The sequence below is a fragment of the Chiloscyllium plagiosum genome, unplaced genomic scaffold, assembly GCF_037043375.1.
Source record: "Chiloscyllium plagiosum isolate Xiang-an unplaced genomic scaffold, Cpla_swu_hap1 HiC_scaffold_25, whole genome shotgun sequence".
Classification (NCBI taxonomy): Eukaryota; Metazoa; Chordata; class Chondrichthyes; order Orectolobiformes; family Hemiscylliidae; genus Chiloscyllium; species Chiloscyllium plagiosum.
In genome coordinates this window covers 33,886,092-33,912,995 of record NW_028270163.1, presented here as the reverse complement: position 1 = coordinate 33,912,995, position 26,904 = coordinate 33,886,092, and the positions used below count along the sequence as shown (strand labels likewise).

The following is a 26,904-nucleotide window of genomic DNA, read 5'->3' as shown; positions in this document are numbered from 1 at the left end:
CTTCAATTGCAAAGCATGGGCCCTGTTGCATTAATGAGATAATTTAATCCTATTACTGCTACAGCTGACACCATACCTGAACAACTAATGGTCGATCCTCCGCATTCACCTCGTTATACAAGTTCTCCTTCCTGTAGTTTGCATCCCGGACAAATACCTGGGCATGAAGCATGGGAGTGTAACAAAGGTGGGCACCATGTCGACGACTGAGTAACCTCCATGCAAGCTCACTCTGATCCACCATTGGAGCAACCACATATCGAGCACTGTTCAGTGTGGTCTTCCAGAAATCAAACCCATGAAGTTTTGGCATCCTGGCACTGGCCTGCAGGAGTTGCAAAATAGTGTTTGAAAAGAAATCCTAAACTCCTGGTCTTAATAATCATGAATATCAGATCACTATGACAGAGATTGCTGAACAAGAGCTGGCTATCCAATAACAGTACATATGAAATTTGGACCATGTTTATCTGGAAATTTCACTCCTACTTTTATTATGAACAATTTCAAATCTGACACAAGATAGCTCACTAGGATTTAGAAGGAATATAGTTCATGTTATATAAATTAGAAACCCTTTTGTTTCACTGTTTCTTGTTAAAGATATGCGTGTTACAATAAATTGGGTTTTTTTTGTTACTAAAGAAACCATGTGAGATTTACTTTTGTCCTGAGAAGCAGTCAGTCAGGCAAATTGGACATTTTAACAGTCACATTGGTAACTATATAATTATACATGTTCTGAAGGCTTGTGGAACAATGGGCCGTGATTATCATCATTTTCTTCCCAGTTAAGTCACCACAACACAAACTGGGAAGCTTCAAGCTCAGCTCTTCAAACCTCAGTCTGACAAGCCAGGAAAGCAAATTCCTTGACTGGAATTCATGACAAACCTGAAGCAGACACATAAGAGTCTCTTGACCCGAAACTTTGAAAATTATCAATATGGAATTGATCTTTGTGCATAAATGAACAAAGAACAGAAAAATCCACAGTGGGGCTCATGGGGCAAATGAAAGGAATTCACAGGTACGATTTCAAACTGTGAATTGGAGGTTAGATATGCCAGGCCTAGACTATGTACTCAGTCATACAGTATTGCTTAAATCCACTGCACCCATACACACCCCACTCTCCCTTCCTCTCACTCACACACACACCCCTATTCTCCTTTCTATGCACACACAAAAACAGACTCACCCACCAACTCTCCCTCTCACACACACACACCCCACTCTCCCTCCCACACACACAAAAACAGACACCCAACTCTCCCTCGCACACACACAAAAACACACACACCCACTCTACCTCCGACACACACACACAACCCCACTCTCCCTGGTTCGCCCTCTCACACACAACCCCACTCTGCCTGGCTCTGCCTCACAAACACACACTCACCCCACTCTCTCTCCCAAACACACACACACTCCACCTCCATTCACCCACCCTCACAACACACACACACACACCCCGCTCTCCTTCACACACAGGCTCTCCCCCTCCATTCTCCCACCCTCCCACACACCCCACTCTCCCTCCCACACACACACCCCACTCTCCCTCCCACACACACACCCCACTCTCCCTCCCACACACACACCCCACTCTCCCTCCCACACACACACCCCACTCTACCTCCCACACACACACCCCACTCTCCCTCCCACACACACACCCCACTCTCCCTCCCACACACACACCCCACTCTCCCTCCCACACACACACTCTCCCTCTCCCACACACACCCCACTCTCCCTCTCCCACACACACACCCCACTCTCCCTCTCCCACACACACACCCCACTCACCCTCACACACACCCCACTCACCCTCACACACACCCCACTCACCCTCACACACACACACACCCTCACACACACACACACCCCACTCACACTCACACACACACACACACACCCCACTCACCCTCACACACATACACCCCACACACCCTCACACACACACCCCACTCGCCCTCTCACACACACCCCACTCGCCCTCCCACACACACCCCACTCGCCCTCCCACACAAACACCAATCTCCCTCCCACACAACCCCCAATCTCCCTCCCACACACACCCCCACTCTCCCTCCCACACACACCCCACTCCCCCTCCCACACACACCCCACTCTCCCTCCCACACACACCCCACTCTCCCTCACACACACACCCCACTCTCCCTCCCACACACACACCCCACTCTACCTCCCACACACACACCCCACTCTCCCTCCCACACACACACCCCACTCTCCCTCCCACACACACACCCCACTCTCCCTCCCACACACACACTCTCCCTCTCCCACACACACCCCACTCTCCCTCTCCCACACACACACCCCACTCTCCCTCTCCCACACACACACCCCACTCACCCTCACACACACCCCACTCACCCTCACACACACCCCACTCACCCTCACACACACACACACCCTCACAAACACACACACACCCCACTCACACACACACACACCCCACTCACCCTCAAACACACACACCCCACACACCCTCACACACACACCCCACTCGCCCTCTCACACACACCCCACTCGCCCTCCCACACACACCCCACTCGCCCTCCCACACAACCCCCAATCCCCCTCCCACACAACCCCCAATCCCCCTCCCACACAACCCCCAATCTCCCTCCCACACACACCCCCACTCTCCCTCCCACACACACCCCACTCCCCCTCCCACACACACCCCACTCTCCCTCCCACACACACCCCACTCTCCCTCACACACACACCCCACTCTCCCTCACACACACACACCACTCACCCTCACACACACACCCCACTCGCCCTCCCACACAACCCCCCTCGCCCTCCCACACAACCCCCAATCTCCCTCCCACACAACCCCCAATCTCCCTCCCACACACACCGCCACTCTCCCTCCCACACACACCCCACTCCCCCTCCCACACACACCCCACTCCCCCTCCCACACACACCCCACTCTCCCTCCCACACACACCCCACTCTCCCTCCCACACACACCCCACTCTCCCTCACACACACACACCACTCACCCTCACACACACACACCACTCACCCTCACACACACCACTCACCCTCACACACACACCACTCACCCTCACACACACACCACTCACCCTCACACACACACACACACACCACTCACCCTCACACACACACCACTCACCCTCACACACACACACACACCACTCACCCTCACACACACACACACCACTCACCCTCACACACACACACCACTCACCCTCACACACACACACACACACACCACTCACCCTCACACACACACACACACACACCACTCACCCTCACACACACCCCACTCTCCCTCCCACACACACCCCCACTCTCCCTCCCACACACACCCCCACTCTCCCTCCCACACACACCCCCACTCTCCCTCCCACACACACCCCCACTCTCCCTCCCACACACACACACACACACCCCACTCTCCCTCACACACACACACACCCCACTCTCCCTCACACACACACACACCCCACTCTCCCTCACACACACACCCCACTCTCCCTCACACACACACCCCACTCTCCCTCACACACACACACACACCCCACTCTCCCTCACACACACACACCCCACTCTCCCTCTCTCACACACACACCCCACTCACCCTCACACACACACACACACACCACTCTCCCTCTCTCACACACACACCCCACTCACCCTCAAACACACACACACACCACACACCCTCACACACACACACACACCACTCTCCCTCTCACACACACCACTCTCCCTCTCACACACACCCCACTCTCCCTCTCACACACACCCCACTCTCCCTCTCACACACACCCCACTCTCCCTCACACACACCCCACTCTCCCTCCCACACACACACCACTCACCCTCACACACACACACACACACCACTCACCCTCACACACACACACCACTCACCCTCACACACACACCCCACTCTCCCTCCCACACACACCCCCACTCTCCCTCCCACACACACCCCCACTCTCCCTCCCACACACACCCCCACTCTCCCTCCCACACACACACACACACACCCCACTCTCCCTCACACACACACACACCCCACTCTCCCTCACACACACACCCCACTCTCCCTCACACACACACCCCACTCTCCCTCACACACACACCCCAATCTCCCTCACACACACACACACACACCCCACTCTCCCTCACACACACACACCCCACTCTCCAACACACACACACACCCCACTCTCCCTCTCTCACACACACACCCCACTCACCCTCACACACACACACCCCACTCACCCTCACACACACACACACCACACACACCCTCACACACACACACACACCACTCTCCCTCTCTCACACACACACCCCACTCACCCTCACACACACACACACCCTCACACACACACACACCCTCACACACACACACACCTTCACACACACACACACCACACTCTCCCTCTCTCACACACTCACCCCACTCACCCTCACACACACACACCCCACTCACCCTCACACACACACACACACACCCTCACACACACACACACACCACTCTCCCTCTCTCACACACACACCCCACTCACCCTCACACACACACACACCCTCACACACACACACACCCTCACACACACACACCACTCTCCCTCTCACACACACCCCACTCTCCCTCCCACACACCCCACTCTCCCTCCCACACACCCCACTCTCCCTCCCACACACACACCCCACTCTCCCTCCCACACACACACCCCACTCTCCCTCCCACACACACACCCCACTCTCCCTCCCACACACACACCCCACTCTCCCTACCACACACACACCCCACTCTCCCTCCCACACACACACCCCACTCTCCCTCCCACACACACACCCCACTCTCCCTCCCACACACACACCCCACTCTCCCTCCCACACACACACCCCACTCTCCCTCCCACACACACACCCCACTCTCTCTCCCACACACACACCCCACTCTCCCTCCCACACACACACCCCACTCACACACACACACACACACCCTCACACACACACCCCACTCGCCCTCTCACACACACCCCACTCGCCCTCCCACACACACCCCACTCGCCCTCCCACACAACCACCAATCTCCCTCCCACACACACCCCCACTCTCCCTCCCACACACACCCCACTCTCCCTCCCACACACACCCCACTCTCCCTCCCACACACACCCCACTCTCCCTCCCACACACACCCCACTCTCCCTCCCACACACACCACACTCTCCCTCACACACACACCACTCACCCTCACACACACACACACACACCACTCACCCTCACACACACACACACCACTCACCCTCACACACACACACACACACACCACTCACCCTCACACACACACACACCACTCACCCTCACACACACACACACACCCTCACACACACACCACTCACCCTCACACACACACACACACACCACTCAACCTCACACACACACACACACACCACTCACCCTCACACACACACACACACACCACTCACCCTCACACACACACCCCACTCTCCCTCACACACACACCCCCACTCTCCCTCCCACACACACCCCCACTCTCCCTCCCACACACACCCCCACTCTCCCTCACACACACACACACCCCACTCTCCCTCACACACACACACACACACACCCACTCTCCCTCACACACACACACCCCACTCTCCCTCACACACACACCCCACTCTCCCTCACACACACACCCCACTCTCCCTCACACACACACACACACACACCCCACTCTCCCTCACACACACACACCCCACTCTCCCTCTCTCACACACACACCCCACTCACCCTCACACATACACACACCACACACACCCTCACACACACACACACCACTCACCCTCACACACACACACACCACTCACCCTCACACACACCACTCACCCTCACACACACACACACACCACTCACCCTCACACACACACACCACTCTCCGTCCCACACACATACCCACTCTCCCTCCCACACACACCCCCACTCTCCCTCACACACACACACACACACCCCACTCTCCCTCACACACACACCCCACTCTCCCTCACACACACACACACACCCCACTCTCCCTCACACACACACCCCACTCTCCCTCACACACACACCCCACTCTCCCTCACACATACACACACACACCCCACTCTCCCTCACACACACACACCCCACTCTCCCTCTCTCACACACACACACCACTCACCCTCACACACACACACACCACACACACCCTCACACACACACACACCACACACACCCTCACACACACACACACACCCCACTCTCCCTCTCTCACACACACACACCCCACTCACCCTCACACACACACACACCACACACACCCTCACACACACACACACCACACACACCCACACACACCCCACTCTCCCTCACACACACACACACCCCACTCTCCCTCACACACACACACCCCACTCTCCCTCACACACACACACCCCACTCTCCCTCACACACACACACCCCACTCTCCCTCACACACACACCCCACTCTCCCTCACACACACACACACACACCCCACTCTCCCTCACACACACACACCCCACTCTCCCTCTCTCACACACACACCCCACTCACCCTCACACACACACACACCACACACACCCTCACACACACACACCCCACTCTCCCTCTCTCACACACACACACCCCACTCACACCCTCACACACACACACCCCACTCTCCCTCTCTCACACACACACCCCACTCTCCCTCTCTCACACACACACCCCACTCTCCCTCCCACACACACACCCCACTCTCCCTCCCACACACACACCCCACTCTCCCTCCCACACACACACCCCACTCTCCCTCCCACACACACACCCCACTCTCCCTCCCACACACACACCCCACTCTCCCTCCCACACACACACCCCACTCTCCCTCCCACACACACACCCCACTCTCCCTCCCACACACACACCCCACTCTCCCTCCCACACACACACCCCACTCTCCCTCCCACACACACCCCACTCTCCCTCCCACACACACACCCCACTCACCCTCTCCCACACACACACCCCACTCACCCTCACACACACCCCACTCACCCTCACACACACACACCCCACTCACCCTCACACACACCCCACTCACCCTCACACACACACACCCCACACACCCTCACACACACACCCCACTCTCCCTCCCACACACACACCCCACTCACCCTCTCCCACACACACACCCCACTCACCCTCACACACACCCCACTCACCCTCACACACACACACCCCACTCACCCTCACACACACACACCCCACTCACCCTCACACACACACACCCCACTCACCCTCACACACACCCCACACACCCTCACACACACACCCCACTCTCCCTCCCACACACACACCCCACTCGCCCTCCCACACACACACCCCACTCTCCCTCACCCACACACACACCCCACTCACCCTCTCCCACACACACACCCCACTCACCCTCACACTCACACACATCCCACTCACCCTCACACACACCCCACTCACCCTCACACACACACACCCCACACACCCTCACACACACACCCCACTCGCCCTCCCACACACACCCCACTCTCCCTCCCACACACACCCCACTCTCCCTCCCACACACACCCCACTCTCCCTCCCACACACACCCCACTCTCCCTCCCACACACACCCCACTCTCCCTCCCACACACACCCCCACTCTCCCTCCCACACACACCCCACTCTCCCTCCCACACACACCCCACTCCCTCCCACACACACCCCACTCTCCCACCCACACACACCTCACTCTCCCTCCCACACACACACCACTCACCCTCACACACACACCACTCACCCTCACACACACACCACTCACCCTCTCACACACACACACACCACTCACCCTCACACACACACACCACTCACCCTCACACACACACACACACACACACACACACCACTCACCCTCACACACACACCACTCACCCTCTCACACACACACACACACACCACTCACCCTCACACACACACACCACTCACCCTCACACACACACACACACACACACACCACTCACCCTCACACACACCACTCACCCTCACACACACACCCCACTCTCCCTCCCACACACACACCCCACTCTCCCTCCCACACACACACCCCACTCTCCCTCCCACACACACACCCCACTCTCCCTCCCACACACACACCCCACTCTCCCTCCCACACACACACCCCACTCTCCCTCTCCCACACACACACCCCACTCACCCTCTCCCACACACACACCCCACTCACCCTCACACACACCCCACTCACCCTCACACACACACACCCCACTCACCCTCACACACACCCCACTCACCCTCACACACACACACCCCACACACCCTCCCACACACACCCCACTCGCCCTCCCACACACACCCCACTCGCCCTCCCACACACACCCCACTCGCCCTCCCACACAACCCCCAATCTCCCTCCCACACACACCCCCACTCTCCCTCCCACACACACCCCCACTCTCCCTCCCACACACACCCCCACTCTCCCTCCCACACACACCCCACTCTCCCTCCCACACACACCCCACTCTCCATTCCCACACACACCCCACTCTCCCTCCCACACACACACCCCACTCTCCCTCCCACACACACACCCCACTCTACCTCCCACACACACACCCCACTCTCCCTCCCACACACACCCCACTCTCCCTCCCACACACACACCCCACTCACCCTCTCCCACACACACACCCCACTCACCCTCACACACACCCCACTCACCCTCACACACACACACCCCACTCACCCTCACACACACCCCACTCACCCTCACACACACACACCCCACACACCCTCACACACACACCCCACTCTCCCTCCCACACACACACCCCACTCACCCTCACACACACACACCACACTCACCCTCACACACACCCCACTCACCCTCACACACACACACCCCACACACCCTCACACACACACCCCACTCTCCCTCCCACACACACACCCCACTCGCCCTCCCACACACACACCCCACTCTCCCTCACCCACACACACACCCCACTCACCCTCTCCCACACACACACCCCACTCACCCTCACACACACCCCACTCACCCTCACACACACACACATCCCACTCACCCTCACACACACCCCACTCACCCTCACACACACACACCCCACACACCCTCACACACACACACCCCACTCGCCCTCCCACACACACCCCACTCTCCCTCCCACACACACCCCACTCTCCCTCCCACACACACCCCACTCTCCCTCCCACACACACCCCACTCTCCCTCCCACACACACCCCACTCTCCCTCCCACACACACCCCCACTCTCCCTCCCACACACACCCCACTCTCCCTCCCACACACACCCCACTCTCCCTCCCACACACACCCCACTCTCCCACCCACACACACCCCACTCTCCCTCCCACACACACACCACTCACCCTCACACACACACACACACCACTCACCCTCACACACACACCACTCACCCTCTCACACACACACACACACACACCACTCACCCTCACACACACACACCACTCACCCTCACACACACACACACACACACACACACCACTCACCCTCACACACACACACCACTCACCCACACACACACACACACACACACACACCACTCACCCTCACACACACACCACTCACCCTCTCACACACACACACACACACACACCACTCACCCTCACACACACACACCACTCACCCTCACACACACACACACACACACACCACTCACCCTCACACACACCACTCACCCTCACACACACACACACCACTCACCCTCACACACACACCCCACTCTCCCTCCCACACACACACCCCACTCTCCCTCCCACACACACACCCCACTCTCCCTCCCACACACACACCCCACTCTCCCTCTCCCATACACACACCCCACTCACCCTCTCCCACACACACACCCCACTCACCCTCACACACACCCCACTCACCCTCACACACACACACCCCACTCACCCTCACACACACCCCACTCACCCTCACACACACACACCCCACACACCCTCCCACACACACCCCACTCGCCCTCCCACACACACCCCACTCGCCCTCCCACACACACCCCACTCGCCCTCCCACACACACCCCACTCTCCCTCCCACACACACCCCACTCTCCCTCCCACACACACCCCACTCTCCCTCCCACACACACCCCACTCTCCCTCCCACACACACACCACTCACCCTCACACACACACACACCACTCACCCTCACACCACACACCCTCTCACACACACACACACCACTCACCCTCACACACACACACCACTCACCCTCACACACACACACCACTCACCCTCACACACACACACCACTCACCCTCACACACACACACACCACTCACCCTCACACACACACACACCACTCACCCTCACACACACCCCCCCACTCTCCCTCTCACACACACCCCCACTCTCCCTCACACACACACCCCCACTCTCCCTCACACACACACACCCCCACTCTCCCTCACACACACACACACACCCCACTCTCCCTCACACACACACACACACCCCACTCTCCCTCACACACACACACCCCACTCTCCCTCACACACACACCCCACTCTCCCTCACACACACACCCCACTCTCCCTCACACACACACCCCACTCTCCCTCACACACACACCCCACTCTCCCTCACACACACACCCCACTCTCCCTCACACACACACCCCACTCTCCCTCACACACACACCCCACTCTCCCTCACACACACACCCCACTCTCCCTCACACACACCCCACTCTCCCTCACACACACACACACCCCACTCTCCCTCACACACACACACACCCCACTCTCCCTCTCTCACACACACACCCCACTCACCCTCACACACACACACACCCCACTCACCCTCACACATACACACACCCCACTCACCCTCACACACACACCACACACACCCTCACACACACACACACCCCACTCTCCCTCTCTCACACACACACACACCACTCTCCCTCTCACACACACCCACTCTCCCTCACACACACCCACTCTCCCTCACACACACACACCCCACTCTCCCTCACACACACACCCCACTCTCACACACACCCCACTCTCACACACACCCCACTCTCACACACACACACACACCCCACTCTCACACACACACACACCCCACTCTCACACACACACACACACCCCACTCTCACACACACACACACACACACACACCCCACTCTCCCTCACACACACCCCACTCTCCCTCACACACACACCCCACTCTCCCTCACACACACACCCCACTCTCCCTCCCACACACACCCCCACTCTCCCTCCCACACACACCCCCACTCTCCCTCCCACACACACCCCCACTCTCCCTCACACACACACCCCCACTCTCCCTCACACACACACCCCCACTCTCCATCACACACACACACCCACTCTCCCTCACACACACACCCCCACTCTCCCTCACACACACACCCCCACTCTCCCTCACTCAGACACACACACACCACACTCTCCCTCACATACACACACACACACCCCACTCTCCCTCTCACACACACACACACACCCCACTCTCCCTCACACACACACACACACACCCCACTCTCCCTCACACACACACACCCCACTCTCCCTCACACACACACACCCCACTCCCCTCACACACACACACCCCACTCTCCCTCACACACACACACCCCACTCTCCCTCACACACACACACACCACACACACCCTCACACACACACACACCCCACTCTCCCTCTCTCACACACACACCCCTCACCCTCACACACACACACACCCCACTCTCACACACACACACCCCACTCTCACACACACACACACCCCACTCTCACACACACACCCCACTCCCCCTCACACACACACCACTCTCCCTCACACACACACCCCACTCTCCCTCACACACACACCCCCACTCTCCCTCACACACACACCCCCACTCTCCCTCACACACACACCCCACTCTCCCTCACACACACACCCCACTCTCCCCTCCCCCTCACACACACACCACTCTCCCTCACACACACACCCCACTCTCCCTCACACACACACCCCACTCTCCCTCACACACACCACTCTCCCTCACACACACACACACCACTCTCCCTCACACACATACACCCCACTCTCCCTCACACACACACACCACTCTCCCTCACACACACACACCCCACTCTCACTCACACACACCCCACTCACTCACACACACCCCATTCACTCACACACACCCCACTCACTCACACACACACACCCCACTCTCCCTCACACACACACACCCCACTCCCCCTCACACACACACACCCCACTCTCCCTCACACACACACCCCACTCTCCCTCACACACACACCCCACTCTCCCTCACACACACACCCCACTCTCCCTCACACACACACCCCACTCACCCTCTCACACACACCCCACTCTCCCTCACACACACACCCCACTCTCCCTCACACACACACCCCACTCTCCCTCACACACACACACCCCACTCTCCCTCACACACACACACACCCCACTCTCCCTCACACACACACACACCCCACTCTCCCTCACACACACACCCCACTCTCCCTCACACACACACCCCACTCTCCCTCACACACACACCCCACTCTCCCTCACACACACACCCCACTCTCCCTCACACACACACCCCACTCTCCCTCACACACACACCCCACTCTCCCTCACATACACACACACCCCACTCTCCCTCACACACACACACCCCACTCTCCCTCACACGCACACCTCACTCTCCCTCACACACACACACACCCCACTCTCCCTCACACACACACACCCCACTCTCCTTCACACACACACACCCCACTCTCCCTCACACACACACACCCCACTCTCCCTCACACACACACACACACACCCCACTCTCCCTCACACACACACACACCCCACTCTCCCTCACACACACACACACCCCACTCTCCCTCACACACACACACCCCACTCTCCCTCACACACACACCCCACTCACCCTCCCACACACACCCCCACTCTCCCTCCCACACACACCCCCACTCTCCCTCCCACACACACCCCCACTCTCCCTCCCACACACACCCCACTCTCCCTCACACACACACACACACCACTCTTCCTCACACACACACACACCCCACTCTCCCTCAGACACACACCCCACTCTCCCTCACACACACACCCCACTCTCCCTCACACACACACACACACCACTCTTCCTCACACACACACACCACTCTCCCTCACACACACACCCCACTCTCCCTCACACACACACCCCACTCTCCCTCACGCACACACCCCACTCTCCCTCACGCACACACCCCACTCTCCCTCACACACACACCCCACTCTCCCTCACACACACACCCCACTCTCCCTCACACACACCCCACTCTCCCTCACACACACCCCACTCTCCCTCACACACACACACCACACACACCCTCACACACACACACACACCCCACTCTCCCTCACACACACACACCCCACTCTCCCTCACACACACACACCCCACTCTCCCTCACACACACACACCCCACACTCCCTCTCTCACACACACACCCCACTCACCCTCACACACACACACACCCTCACACACACACCCCACTCTCCCTCTCTCACACACACACCACACACACCCTCTCACACACACACACACCCCACTCTCACACACACACACACCCCACTCTCACACACACACACACCCCACCCTCAAACACACACACACCCCACTCTCCCTCACACACACACCCCACTCTCCCTCACACACACCACTCTCCCTCACACACACACACACCACTCTCCCTCACACACACACCCCACTCTCCCTCACACACACACCCCCACTCTCCCTCACACACACACCCCCACTCTCCCTCACACACACCCCCACTCTCCCTCACACACACACCCCACTCTCCCTCACACACACACCCCACTCTCCCTCACACACACCCACACACCCCACTCTCCCTCACACACACACACACCCCACTCTCCCTCTCTCACACACACACCCCACTCTCCCTCACACACACACACACACCACACACACCCTCACACACACACACACCCCACTCTCCCTCTCACACACACCCAACTCTCACACACACACACACACACACCACACACACCCTCACACACACACACACCCCACTCTCCCTCTCACACACACCACTCTCACACACACACCACACACACCCTCTCACACACACACACACACCCCACTCTCACACACACACACACCCCACTCTCACACACACACACACCCCACCCTCAAACACACACACACCCCACTCTCCCTCACACACACACCCCACTCTCCCTCACACACCCCACTCTCCCTCACACACACACCCCACTCTCCCTCACACACACACCCCCACTCTCCCTCACACACACACCCCCACTCTCCCTCACACACTCACCCCACTCTCCCTCACACACACACCCCACTCTCCCTCACACACACACACACCACTCTTCCTCACACACACCCCACTCTCCCTCACACACACACACACACCCCACTCTCCCTCAGACACACACCCCACTCTCCCTCACACACACACCCCACTCTCCTTCACACACACACCACTCTCCCTCACACACACACACCCCACTCTCCCACACATACACACACACCCCACTCTCCCTCACACACACACCCCACTCTCCCTCACACACACACCCCACTCTCCCTCACACGCACACCCCACTCTCCCTCACACGCACACCCCACTCTCCCTCTCACACGCACACCCCACTCTCCCTCACACACGCACACCCCACTCTCCCTCACACACACACACCCCACTCTCCCTCAGACACACACACCCCACTCTACTTCACACACACACACCCTCCTTCACACACACACACCCCACTCTCCCTCACACACACACACACACACCCCACTCTCCCTCACACACACACACACCCCACTCTCCCTCACACACACACACACCCCTCTCCCTCACACACACACCCCACTCTCCCTCACACACACACCCCACTCACCCTCCCACACACACCCCCACTCTCCCTCCCACACACACCCCCACTCTCCCTCCCACACACACCCCCACTCTCCCTCCCACACACACCCCCACTCTCCCTCCCACACACACCCCCACTCTCCCTCCCACACACACCCCCACTCTCCCTCCCACACACACAGACACCCCACTCTCCCTCACACACACACCCCACTCTCCCTCACACACACACACACACACACCACTCTTCCTCACACACACACACACCACTCTTCCTCACACACACACCACTCTCCCTCACACAAACACCCCCACTCTCCCTCAGACACACACCCCACTCTCCCTCACACACACACACACACCCCACTCTCCCTCACACACACCCCACTCTCCCTCACACACACACACACACCCCACTCTCCCTCACACACACACACACCCCACTCCCCCTCACACACACACACACCCCACTCCCCCTCACACACACACCACTCTCCCTCACACACACACCACTCTCCCTCACACACACACCACTCTCCCTCACACACACACCCCACTCTCCCTCACACACACACCCCACTCTCCCTCACACACACACCCCACTCTCCCTCACACACACACCCCACTCTCCCTCACACACACCACTCTCCCTCACACACACACACACCACTCTCCCTCACACACACACACCCCACTCTCCCTCACACACACACACCCCACTCTCCCTCACACACACACACCCCACTCTCCCTCACACACACACACCCCACTCTCACTCACACACACCCCACTCACTCACACACACCCCATTCACTCACACACACCCCACTCACTCACACACACACACCCCACTCTCTCACACACACACACCCCACTCTCCCTCACACACACACACCCCACTCCCCCTCACACACACACACCCCACTCTCCCTCACACACACACCCCACTCTCCCTCACACACACACCCCACTCTCCCTCACACACACACCCCACTCTCCCTCACACAGACACCCCACTCTCCCTCACACACACACCCCACTCACCCTCTCACACACACCCCACTCTCCCTCACACACACACCCCACTCTCCCTCACACACACACACCCCACTCTCCCTCACACACACACACACCCCACTCTCCCTCACACACACACACACCCCACTCTCCCTCACACACACACCCCACTCTCCCTCACACACACACCCCACTCTCCCTCACACACACACCCCACTCTCCCTCACACACACACCCCACTCTCCCTCACACACACACCCCACTCTCCCTCACACACACACCCCACTCTCCCTCACACACACACCCCACTCTCCCTCACATACACACACACCCCACTCTCCCTCACACACACACACCCCACTCTCCCTCACACGCACACCTCACTCTCCCTCACACACACACACACCCCACTCTCCCTCACACACACACACCCCACTCTCCTTCACACACACACACCCCACTCTCCCTCACACACACACACCCCACTCTCCCTCACACACACACACACACACCCCACTCTCCCTCACACACACACACACCCCACTCTCCCTCACACACACACACACCCCACTCTCCCTCACACACACACACCCCACTCTCCCTCACACACACACCCCACTCACCCTCCCACACACACCCCCACTCTCCCTCCCACACACACCCCCACTCTCCCTCCCACACACACCCCCACTCTCCCTCCCACACACACCCCACTCTCCCTCACACACACACACACACCACTCTTCCTCACACACACACACACCCCACTCTCCCTCAGACACACACCCCACTCTCCCTCACACACACACCCCACTCTCCCTCACACACACACACACACCACTCTTCCTCACACACACACACCACTCTCCCTCACACACACACCCCACTCTCCCTCACACACACACCCCACTCTCCCTCACGCACACACCCCACTCTCCCTCACGCACACACCCCACTCTCCCTCACGCACACACCCCACTCTCCCTCACACACACACCCCACTCTCCCTCACACACACACCCCACTCTCCCTCACACACACCCCACTCTCCCTCACACACACCCCACTCTCCCTCACACACACACACCACACACACCCTCACACACACACACACACACCCCACTCTCCCTCACACACACACACCCCACTCTCCCTCACACACACACACCCCACTCTCCCTCACACACACACACCCCACACTCCCTCTCTCACACACACACCCCACTCACCCTCACACACACACACACCCTCACACACACACCCCACTCTCCCTCTCTCACACACACACCACACACACCCTCTCACACACACACACACCCCACTCTCACACACACACACACCCCACTCTCACACACACACACACCCCACCCTCAAACACACACACACCCCACTCTCCCTCACACACACACCCCACTCTCCCTCACACACACCACTCTCCCTCACACACACACACACCACTCTCCCTCACACACACACCCCACTCTCCCTCACACACACACCCCCACTCTCCCTCACACACACACCCCCACTCTCCCTCACACACACACCCCCACTCTCCCTCACACACACACCCCACTCTCCCTCACACACACACCCCACTCTCCCTCACACACACCCACACACCCCACTCTCCCTCACACACACACACACCCCACTCTCCCTCTCTCACACACACACCCCACTCTCCCTCACACACACACACACACCACACACACCCTCACACACACACACACCCCACTCTCCCTCTCACACACACCCAACTCTCACACACACACACACACACACACCACACACACCCTCACACACACACACACCCCACTCTCCCTCTCACACACACCACTCTCACACACACACCACACACACCCTCTCACACACACACACACACCCCACTCTCACACACACACACACCCCACTCTCACACACACACACACCCCACCCTCAAACACACACACACCCCACTCTCCCTCACACACACACCCCACTCTCCCTCACACACCCCACTCTCCCTCACACACACACCCCACTCTCCCTCACACACACACCCCACTCTCCCTCACACACACACCCCCACTCTCCCTCACACACACACCCCCACTCTCCCTCACACACTCACCCCACTCTCCCTCACACACACACCCCACTCTCCCTCACACACACACACACCACTCTTCCTCACACACACCCCACTCTCCCTCACACACACACACACACCCCACTCTCCCTCAGACACACACCCCACTCTCCCTCACACACACACCCCACTCTCCTTCACACACACACCCCACTCTCCCTCACACACACACACCACTCTCCCTCACACACACACACCCCACTCTCCCACACATACACACACACCCCACTCTCCCTCACACACACACCCCACTCTCCCTCACACACACACCCCACTCTCCCTCACACGCACACCCCACTCTCCCTCACACGCACACCCCACTCTCCCTCTCACACGCACACCCCACTCTCCCTCACACACGCACACCCCACTCTCCCTCACACACACACACCCCACTCTCCCTCAGACACACACACCCCACTCTACTTCACACACACACACCCTCCTTCACACACACACACCCCACTCTCCCTCACACACACACACACACACCCCACTCTCCCTCACACACACACACACCCCACTCTCCCTCACACACACACACACCCCTCTCCCTCACACACACACCCCACTCTCCCTCACACACACACCCCACTCACCCTCCCACACACACCCCCACTCTCCCTCCCACACACACCCCCACTCTCCCTCCCACACACACCCCCACTCTCCCTCCCACACACACCCCCACTCTCCCTCCCACACACACCCCCACTCTCCCTCCCACACACACCCCCACTCTCCCTCCCACACACACAGACACCCCACTCTCCCTCACACACACACCCCACTCTCCCTCACACACACACACACACACACCACTCTTCCTCACACACACACACACCACTCTTCCTCACACACACACCACTCTCCCTCACACAAACACCCCCACTCTCCCTCAGACACACACCCCACTCTCCCTCACACACACACACACACCCCACTCTCCCTCACACACACCCCACTCTCCCTCACACACACACACACACCCCACTCTCCCTCACACACACACACACCCCACTCCCCCTCACACACACACACACCCCACTCCCCCTCACACACACACCACTCTCCCTCACACACACACCACTCTCCCTCACACACACACCACTCTCCCTCACACACACACCCCACTCTCCCTCACACACACACCCCACTCTCCCTCACACACACACACACCCCACTCTCCCTCACACACACACACCCCACTCTCCCTCACACACACCCCACTCACTCACACACACCCCACTCACTCACACACACCCCACTCACTCACACACACCCCACTCTCCCTCACACACACCCCACTCCCCCTCACACACACACCACTCCCCCTCACACACACACCCCACTCTCCCTCACACACACACCCCACTCTCCCTCACACACACACCCCACTCTCCCTCTCACACACACCCCACTCTCCCTCTCACACACACCCCACTCTCCCTCTCACACACACACACACCCCACTCTCCCTCTCACACACACACACACACCCCTCCCCCTCACACACACACCACTCTCCCTCTCACACACTCCCCACTCTCCCTCACACACACACACACCACTCTTCCTCACACACACACACACCACTCTTCCTCACACACACACCACTCTCCCTCACACAAACACCCCCACTCTCCCTCAGACACACACCCCACTCTCCCTCACACACACACACACACCCCACTCTCACTCACACACACCCCACTCTCCCTCACACACACACACACACCCCACTCTCCCTCACACACACCCCACTCTCCCTCACACACACACACACACCCCACTCTCCCTCACACACACACACACCCCACTCCCCCTCACACACACACCCCACTCCCCCTCACACACACACCACTCTCCCTCACACACACACCACTCTCCCTCACACACACACCCCACTCTCCCTCACACACAAACCCCACTCTCCCTCACACACACACACACCCCACTCTCCCTCACACACACACACCCCACTCTCCCTCACACACACCCCACTCACTCACACACACCCCACTCACTCACACACACCCCACTCTCCCTCACACACACCCCACTCCCCCTCACACACACCCCACTCCCCCTCACACACACACCCCACTCTCCATCACACACACACCCCACTCTCCCTCACACACACACCCCACTCTCCCTCACACACACACCCCACTCTCCCTCACACACACACCCCACTCTCCCTCTCACACACACCCCACTCTCCCTCTCACACACACACACACCCCACTCTCCCTCTCACACACACACACACCCCCTCCCCTTCACACACACACCACTCTCCCTCTCACACACACACACACACCCCTCCCCCTCACACACACACCACTCTCCCTCACACACACACCCCACTCTCCCTCACACACACACCCCACTCTCCCTCACACACACACCCCACTCTCCCTCACACACACACACACCACTCTCCCTCACACACACACACACCACTCTCCCTCACACACACACACCCCACTCTCCCTCACAGACACACACCCCACTCTCCCTCACACACACACACCCCACTCTCCCTCACACACACACACCCCACTCTCCCTCACACACACACACCCGACTCTCACTCACACACACCCCACTCACTCACACACACCCCACTCACTCACACACACCCCACTCACTCACACACACCCCACTCACTCACACACACCCCACTCACTCACACACACCCCACTCACTCACACACACCCCACTCACTCACACACACACCCCACTCTCCCTCACACACACACACCCCACTCTCCCTCACACACACACACCCCACTCTCCCTCACACACACACCCCACTCTCCCTCACACACACACCCCACTCTCCCTCACACACACACCCCACTCTCCCTCACACACACACCCCACTCTCCCTCACACACACACCCCACTCACCCTCTCACACACACCCCACTCTCCCTCACACACACACCCCACTCTCCCTCACACACACACACCCCACTCTCCCTCACACACACACACACCCCACTCTCCCTCACACACACACCCCACTCTCCCTCACACACACACCCCACTCTCCCTCACACACACACCCCACTCTCCCTCACACACACACCCCACTCTCCCTCACACACACACCCCACTCTCCCTCACATACACACACACCCCACTCTCCCTCACACACACACACCCCACTCTCCCTCACACGCACACCTCACTCTCCCTCACACACACACACACCCCACTCTCCCTCACACACACACACCCCACTCTCCTTCACACACACACACCCCACTCTCCCTCACACACACACACCCTCCTTCACACACACACACCCCACTCTCCCTCACACACACACACACACACCCCACTCTCCCTCACACACACACACCCCCACTCTCCCTCACACACACACACCCCACTCTCCCTCCCACACACACCCCACTCACCCTCCCACACACACCCCCACTCTCCCTCCCACACACACACCCCACTCTCCCTCCACACACACACCCCCACTCTCCCTCCCACACACACCCCCACTCTCCCTCCACACACACCCCCACTCTCCCTCCCACACACACCCCCACTCTCCCTCCCACACACACCCCACTCTCCCTCACACACACACACACACCACTCTTCCTCACACACACACACACCCCACTCTCCCTCAGACACACACCCCACTCTCCCTCACACACACACACACCACTCTTCCTCACACACACACAACCACTCTCCCTTACACACACACCCCACTCTCCCTCACACACACACCCCACTCTCCCTCACACACACACCCCACTCTCCCTCACACACACACCCCACTCTCCCTCACACACACACACACCCCCACTCCCCCTCACACACACACACACCCCACTCCCCCTCACACACACACACACCCCACTCCCCCTCACACACACACACACCCACTCCCCCTCACACACACACCACTCTCCCTCACACACACACCCCACTCTCCCTCACACACACACACCCCACTCTCCCTCACACACACACACCCCACTCTCCCTCACACACACCCCACTCACTCACACACACCCCACTCTCCCTCACACACACACCACTCTCCCTCACACACACACCCCACTCTCCCTCACACACACACCACTCTCCCTCACACACACACCCCACTCTCCCTCACACACACACACACCCCACTCTCCCTCACACACACACACCCCACTCTCCCTCACACACACCCCACTCACTCACACACACCCCACTCTCCCTCACACACCCCACTCTCCCTCACACACACACACACCCCACTCCCCCTCACACACACCCCACTCACTCACACACACACCCCACTCTCCCTCACACACCCCACTCTCCCTCACACACACACACCCCACTCCCCCTCACACACACACCACTCTCCCTCACACACACACCCCACTCTCCCTCACACACACACCACTCTCCCTCACACACACACCCCACTCTCCCTCACACACACACCCCACTCTCCCTCACACACACACCCACTCTCCCTCCCACACACACCCCCACTCTCCCACACACACCCCCACTCTCCCTCCCACACACACCCCCACTCTCCCTCACACACACACCGCACTCTCCCTCACACACACACCCCACTCTCCCTCACACACACACACCCCACTCTCCCTCACACACACACACACCCCACTCTCCCTCACACACACACCCCACTCTCCCTCACACACACACCCCACTCTCCCTCACACACACACCCCACTCTCCCTCACACACACACCCCACTCTCCCTCACACACACACCCCACTCTCCCTCACACACACACCCCACTCTCCCTCACACACACACCCCACTCTCCCTCACACACATACCCCACTCTCCCTCACACACACACCCCACTCTCCCTCACACACACACCGCACTCTCCCTCACACACACACCGCACTCTCCCTCACACACACACACCCCACTCTCCCTCAAACAGACACCCCACTCTCCCTCACACACACACCCCACTCTCCCTCACACACACGCACACACCCTCCTTCACACACACACACACACACACCCCACTCTCACTCACACACACACACACACCCCACTCTCCCTCACACACACTCCCCACTCTCCCTCACACACACTCCCCACTCTCCCTCCCACACACACCCCCACTCTCCCTCCCACACACACCCCACTCTCCCTCCCACACACACCCCCACTCTCCCTCCCACACACACCCCCACTCTCCCTCCCACACACACCCCCACTCTCCCTCCCACACACACCCCCACTCTCCCTCCCACACACACCCCCACTCTCCCTCCCACACACACCCCCACTCTCCCTCACACAGACACCCCACTCTCCCTCACACACACGCACACACCCTCCTTCACACACACGCACACCCCACTCTCACTCACACACACACCCCACTCTCACTCACACACACACACACCCCACTCTCCCTCACACACACACACACCCCACTCTCCCTCACACACACACACCACTCTCCCTCACACACACTCCCCACTCTCCCTCACACACACACCCCACTCTCCCTCCCACACACACCCCACTCTCCCTCCCACACACACCCCCACTCTCCCTCCCACACACCCCACTCACTCACACACACCCCACTCACTCTCACACACACACCCCACTCACACACACACACCCCACTCTCCCTCACTCCCTCACACACCCCACTCACTCACACACACCCCACTCACTCACACACACACACCCCACTCTCCCTCACACACACACACACCCCACTCTCCCTCACACACACACACACCCCACTCTCCCTCACACACACACACCCCACTCTCCCTCACACACACCCCACTCACCCTCACACACACCCCACTCACTCACACACACCCACTCACTCACACACACCCCACTCACTCACACACACCCCACTCTCCCTCACACACCCCACTCTCCCTCACACACCCCACTCTCCCTCACACACACACACACCCCACTCCCCCTCACACACACCCCACTCACTCACACACACACCCCACTCTCCCTCACACACCCCACTCTCCCTCACACACACACACACCCCACTCCCCCTCACACACACACCACTCTCCCTCACACACACACCCCACTCTCCCTCACACACACACCACTCTCCCTCACACACACACCCCACTCTCCCTCACACACACACCACTCTCCCTCACACACACACACACCACTCTCCCTCACACACACACACACCACTCTCCCTCACACACACACACCCCACTCTCCCTCACACACACACACCCCACACTCCCTCACACACCCCACTCTCCCTCACACACACCCCACTCACTCACACACACCCCACTCACTCACACACACACACCCCACTCTCCCTCACACACACACACACCCCACTCCCCCTCACACACACACCCCTCTCTCCTCACACACACACCCCACTCTCCCTCACACACACACACACACCACTCTCCCTCACACACACACCCCACTCTCCCTCACACACACACACCCCACACTCCCTCACACACCCCACTCTCCCTCACACACACCCCACTCACTCACACACACCCCACTCACTCACACACACACACCCCACTCACACACACACACCCCACTCTCCCTCACTCCCTCACACACCCCACTCACTCACACACACCCCACTCACTCACACACACACCCCACTCACTCACACACACACACCCCACTCTCCCTCACACACACACACACCCCACTCTCCCTCACACACACACACACCCCACTCTCCCTCACACACACACACCCCACTCTCCCTCACACACACCCCACTCACCCTCACACACACCCCACTCACTCACACACACCCCACTCACTCACACACACCCCACTCACTCACACACACCCCACTCTCCCTCACACACCCACTCTCCCCTCACACACCCCACTCTCCCTCACACACACACACCCCACTCCCCCTCACACACACCCCACTCACTCACACACACACCCCACTCTCCCTCACACACCCCACTCTCCCTCACACACACACACCCCACTCCCCCTCACACACACACCACTCTCCCTCACACACACACCCACTCTCCCTCACACACACACCACTCTCCCTCACACACACACCCCACTCTCCCTCACACACACACCACTCTCCCTCACACACACACACACCACTCTCCCTCACACACACACACACCACTCTCCCTCACACACACACACCCCACTCTCCCTCACACACACACACCCCACACTCCCTCACACACCCCACTCTCCTCACACACACCCCACTCACTCACACACACCCCACTCACTCACACACACACACCCCACTCTCCCTCACACACACACACACCCACTCCCCCTCACACACACACCCCTCTCTCCCTCACACACACACCCCACTCTCCCTCACACACACACACACACCACTCTCCCTCACACACACACACCCCACTCTCCCTCACACACACACACCCCACACTCCCTCACACACACCCCACTCTCCCTCACACACACCCCACTCACTCACACACACCCCACTCACTCACACACACACACCCCACTCTCCCTCACACACACACACACCCACTCTCCCTCACACACACACCCCACTCTCCCTCACACACACACCCCACTCTCCCTCACACACACACACACCCACTCTCCCTCACACACACACACCCCACTCTCCCTCACACACACACACCCCACTCTCCCTCACACACACACCCCACTCTCCCTCACACACACACACCCCACTCTCCCTCACACACACCCCACTCTCCTCACACACACACACCCCACTCTCCCTCACACACACACACCCCACTCTCCCTCACACACACACCCCACTCTCCCTCACACACACACACCCACTCTCCCTCACACACACACACCCCACTCTCCCTCACACACACACACCCCACTCTCCCTCACACACACACACCCCACTCTCCCTCACACACACACACCCCACTCTCCCTCACACACACACACCCCACTCTCCCTCACACACACACACCCCACTCTCCCTCACACACACACACCCCACTCTCCCTCACACACACCCCACTCACTCACACACACACCCCACTCACTCACACACACCCCCACTCACTCACACACACACACCCCACTCACCTCACACACACACACCCCACTCACTCACACACACACACCCCACTCACTCACACACACACACCCCACTCACTCACACACACACACCCCACTCTCCCTCACACACACACCCCACTCTCCCTCACACACACACCCCACTCTCCCACACACCCCCCCCCCCTCTCACACACACACCCCACTCTCCCTCACACACACCCCACTCTCCCTCACACACACACCCCACTCTCCCTCACACACACACCCCACTCTCCCTCACACACACACCCCACTCTCCCTCACACACACACACCCCACTCCCCTCACACACACACCCCACTCTCCCTCACACACACACCCCACTCTCCCTCACACACACACCCCACTCTCCCTCACACACACACCCCACTCTCCCTCACACACACCCCACTCTCCCTCACACACACACCCACTCTCCCTCACACACACACCCCACTCTCCCTCACACACCCACCCCCACTCTCCCTCACACAGACACCCCACTCTCCCTCACACACACACCCCACTCTCC

General features: G+C 59.3%; 1 protein-coding gene across 1 annotated transcript in view; it reads right to left on the bottom strand.

Annotated features, from left to right (window-relative positions):
• Positions 1–26,904, bottom strand: part of dus1l (dihydrouridine synthase 1-like (S. cerevisiae)) — a 110,089-nt gene that overhangs the window by 66,084 nt on the left and 17,101 nt on the right. The window contains exon 2 of the mRNA XM_043714710.2: positions 77–325. Coding sequence (XP_043570645.1) covers positions 77–313 — 237 coding nt within the window. The 5' untranslated portion in view covers positions 314–325. The remainder of the gene's footprint in view (positions 1–76; positions 326–26,904) is intronic.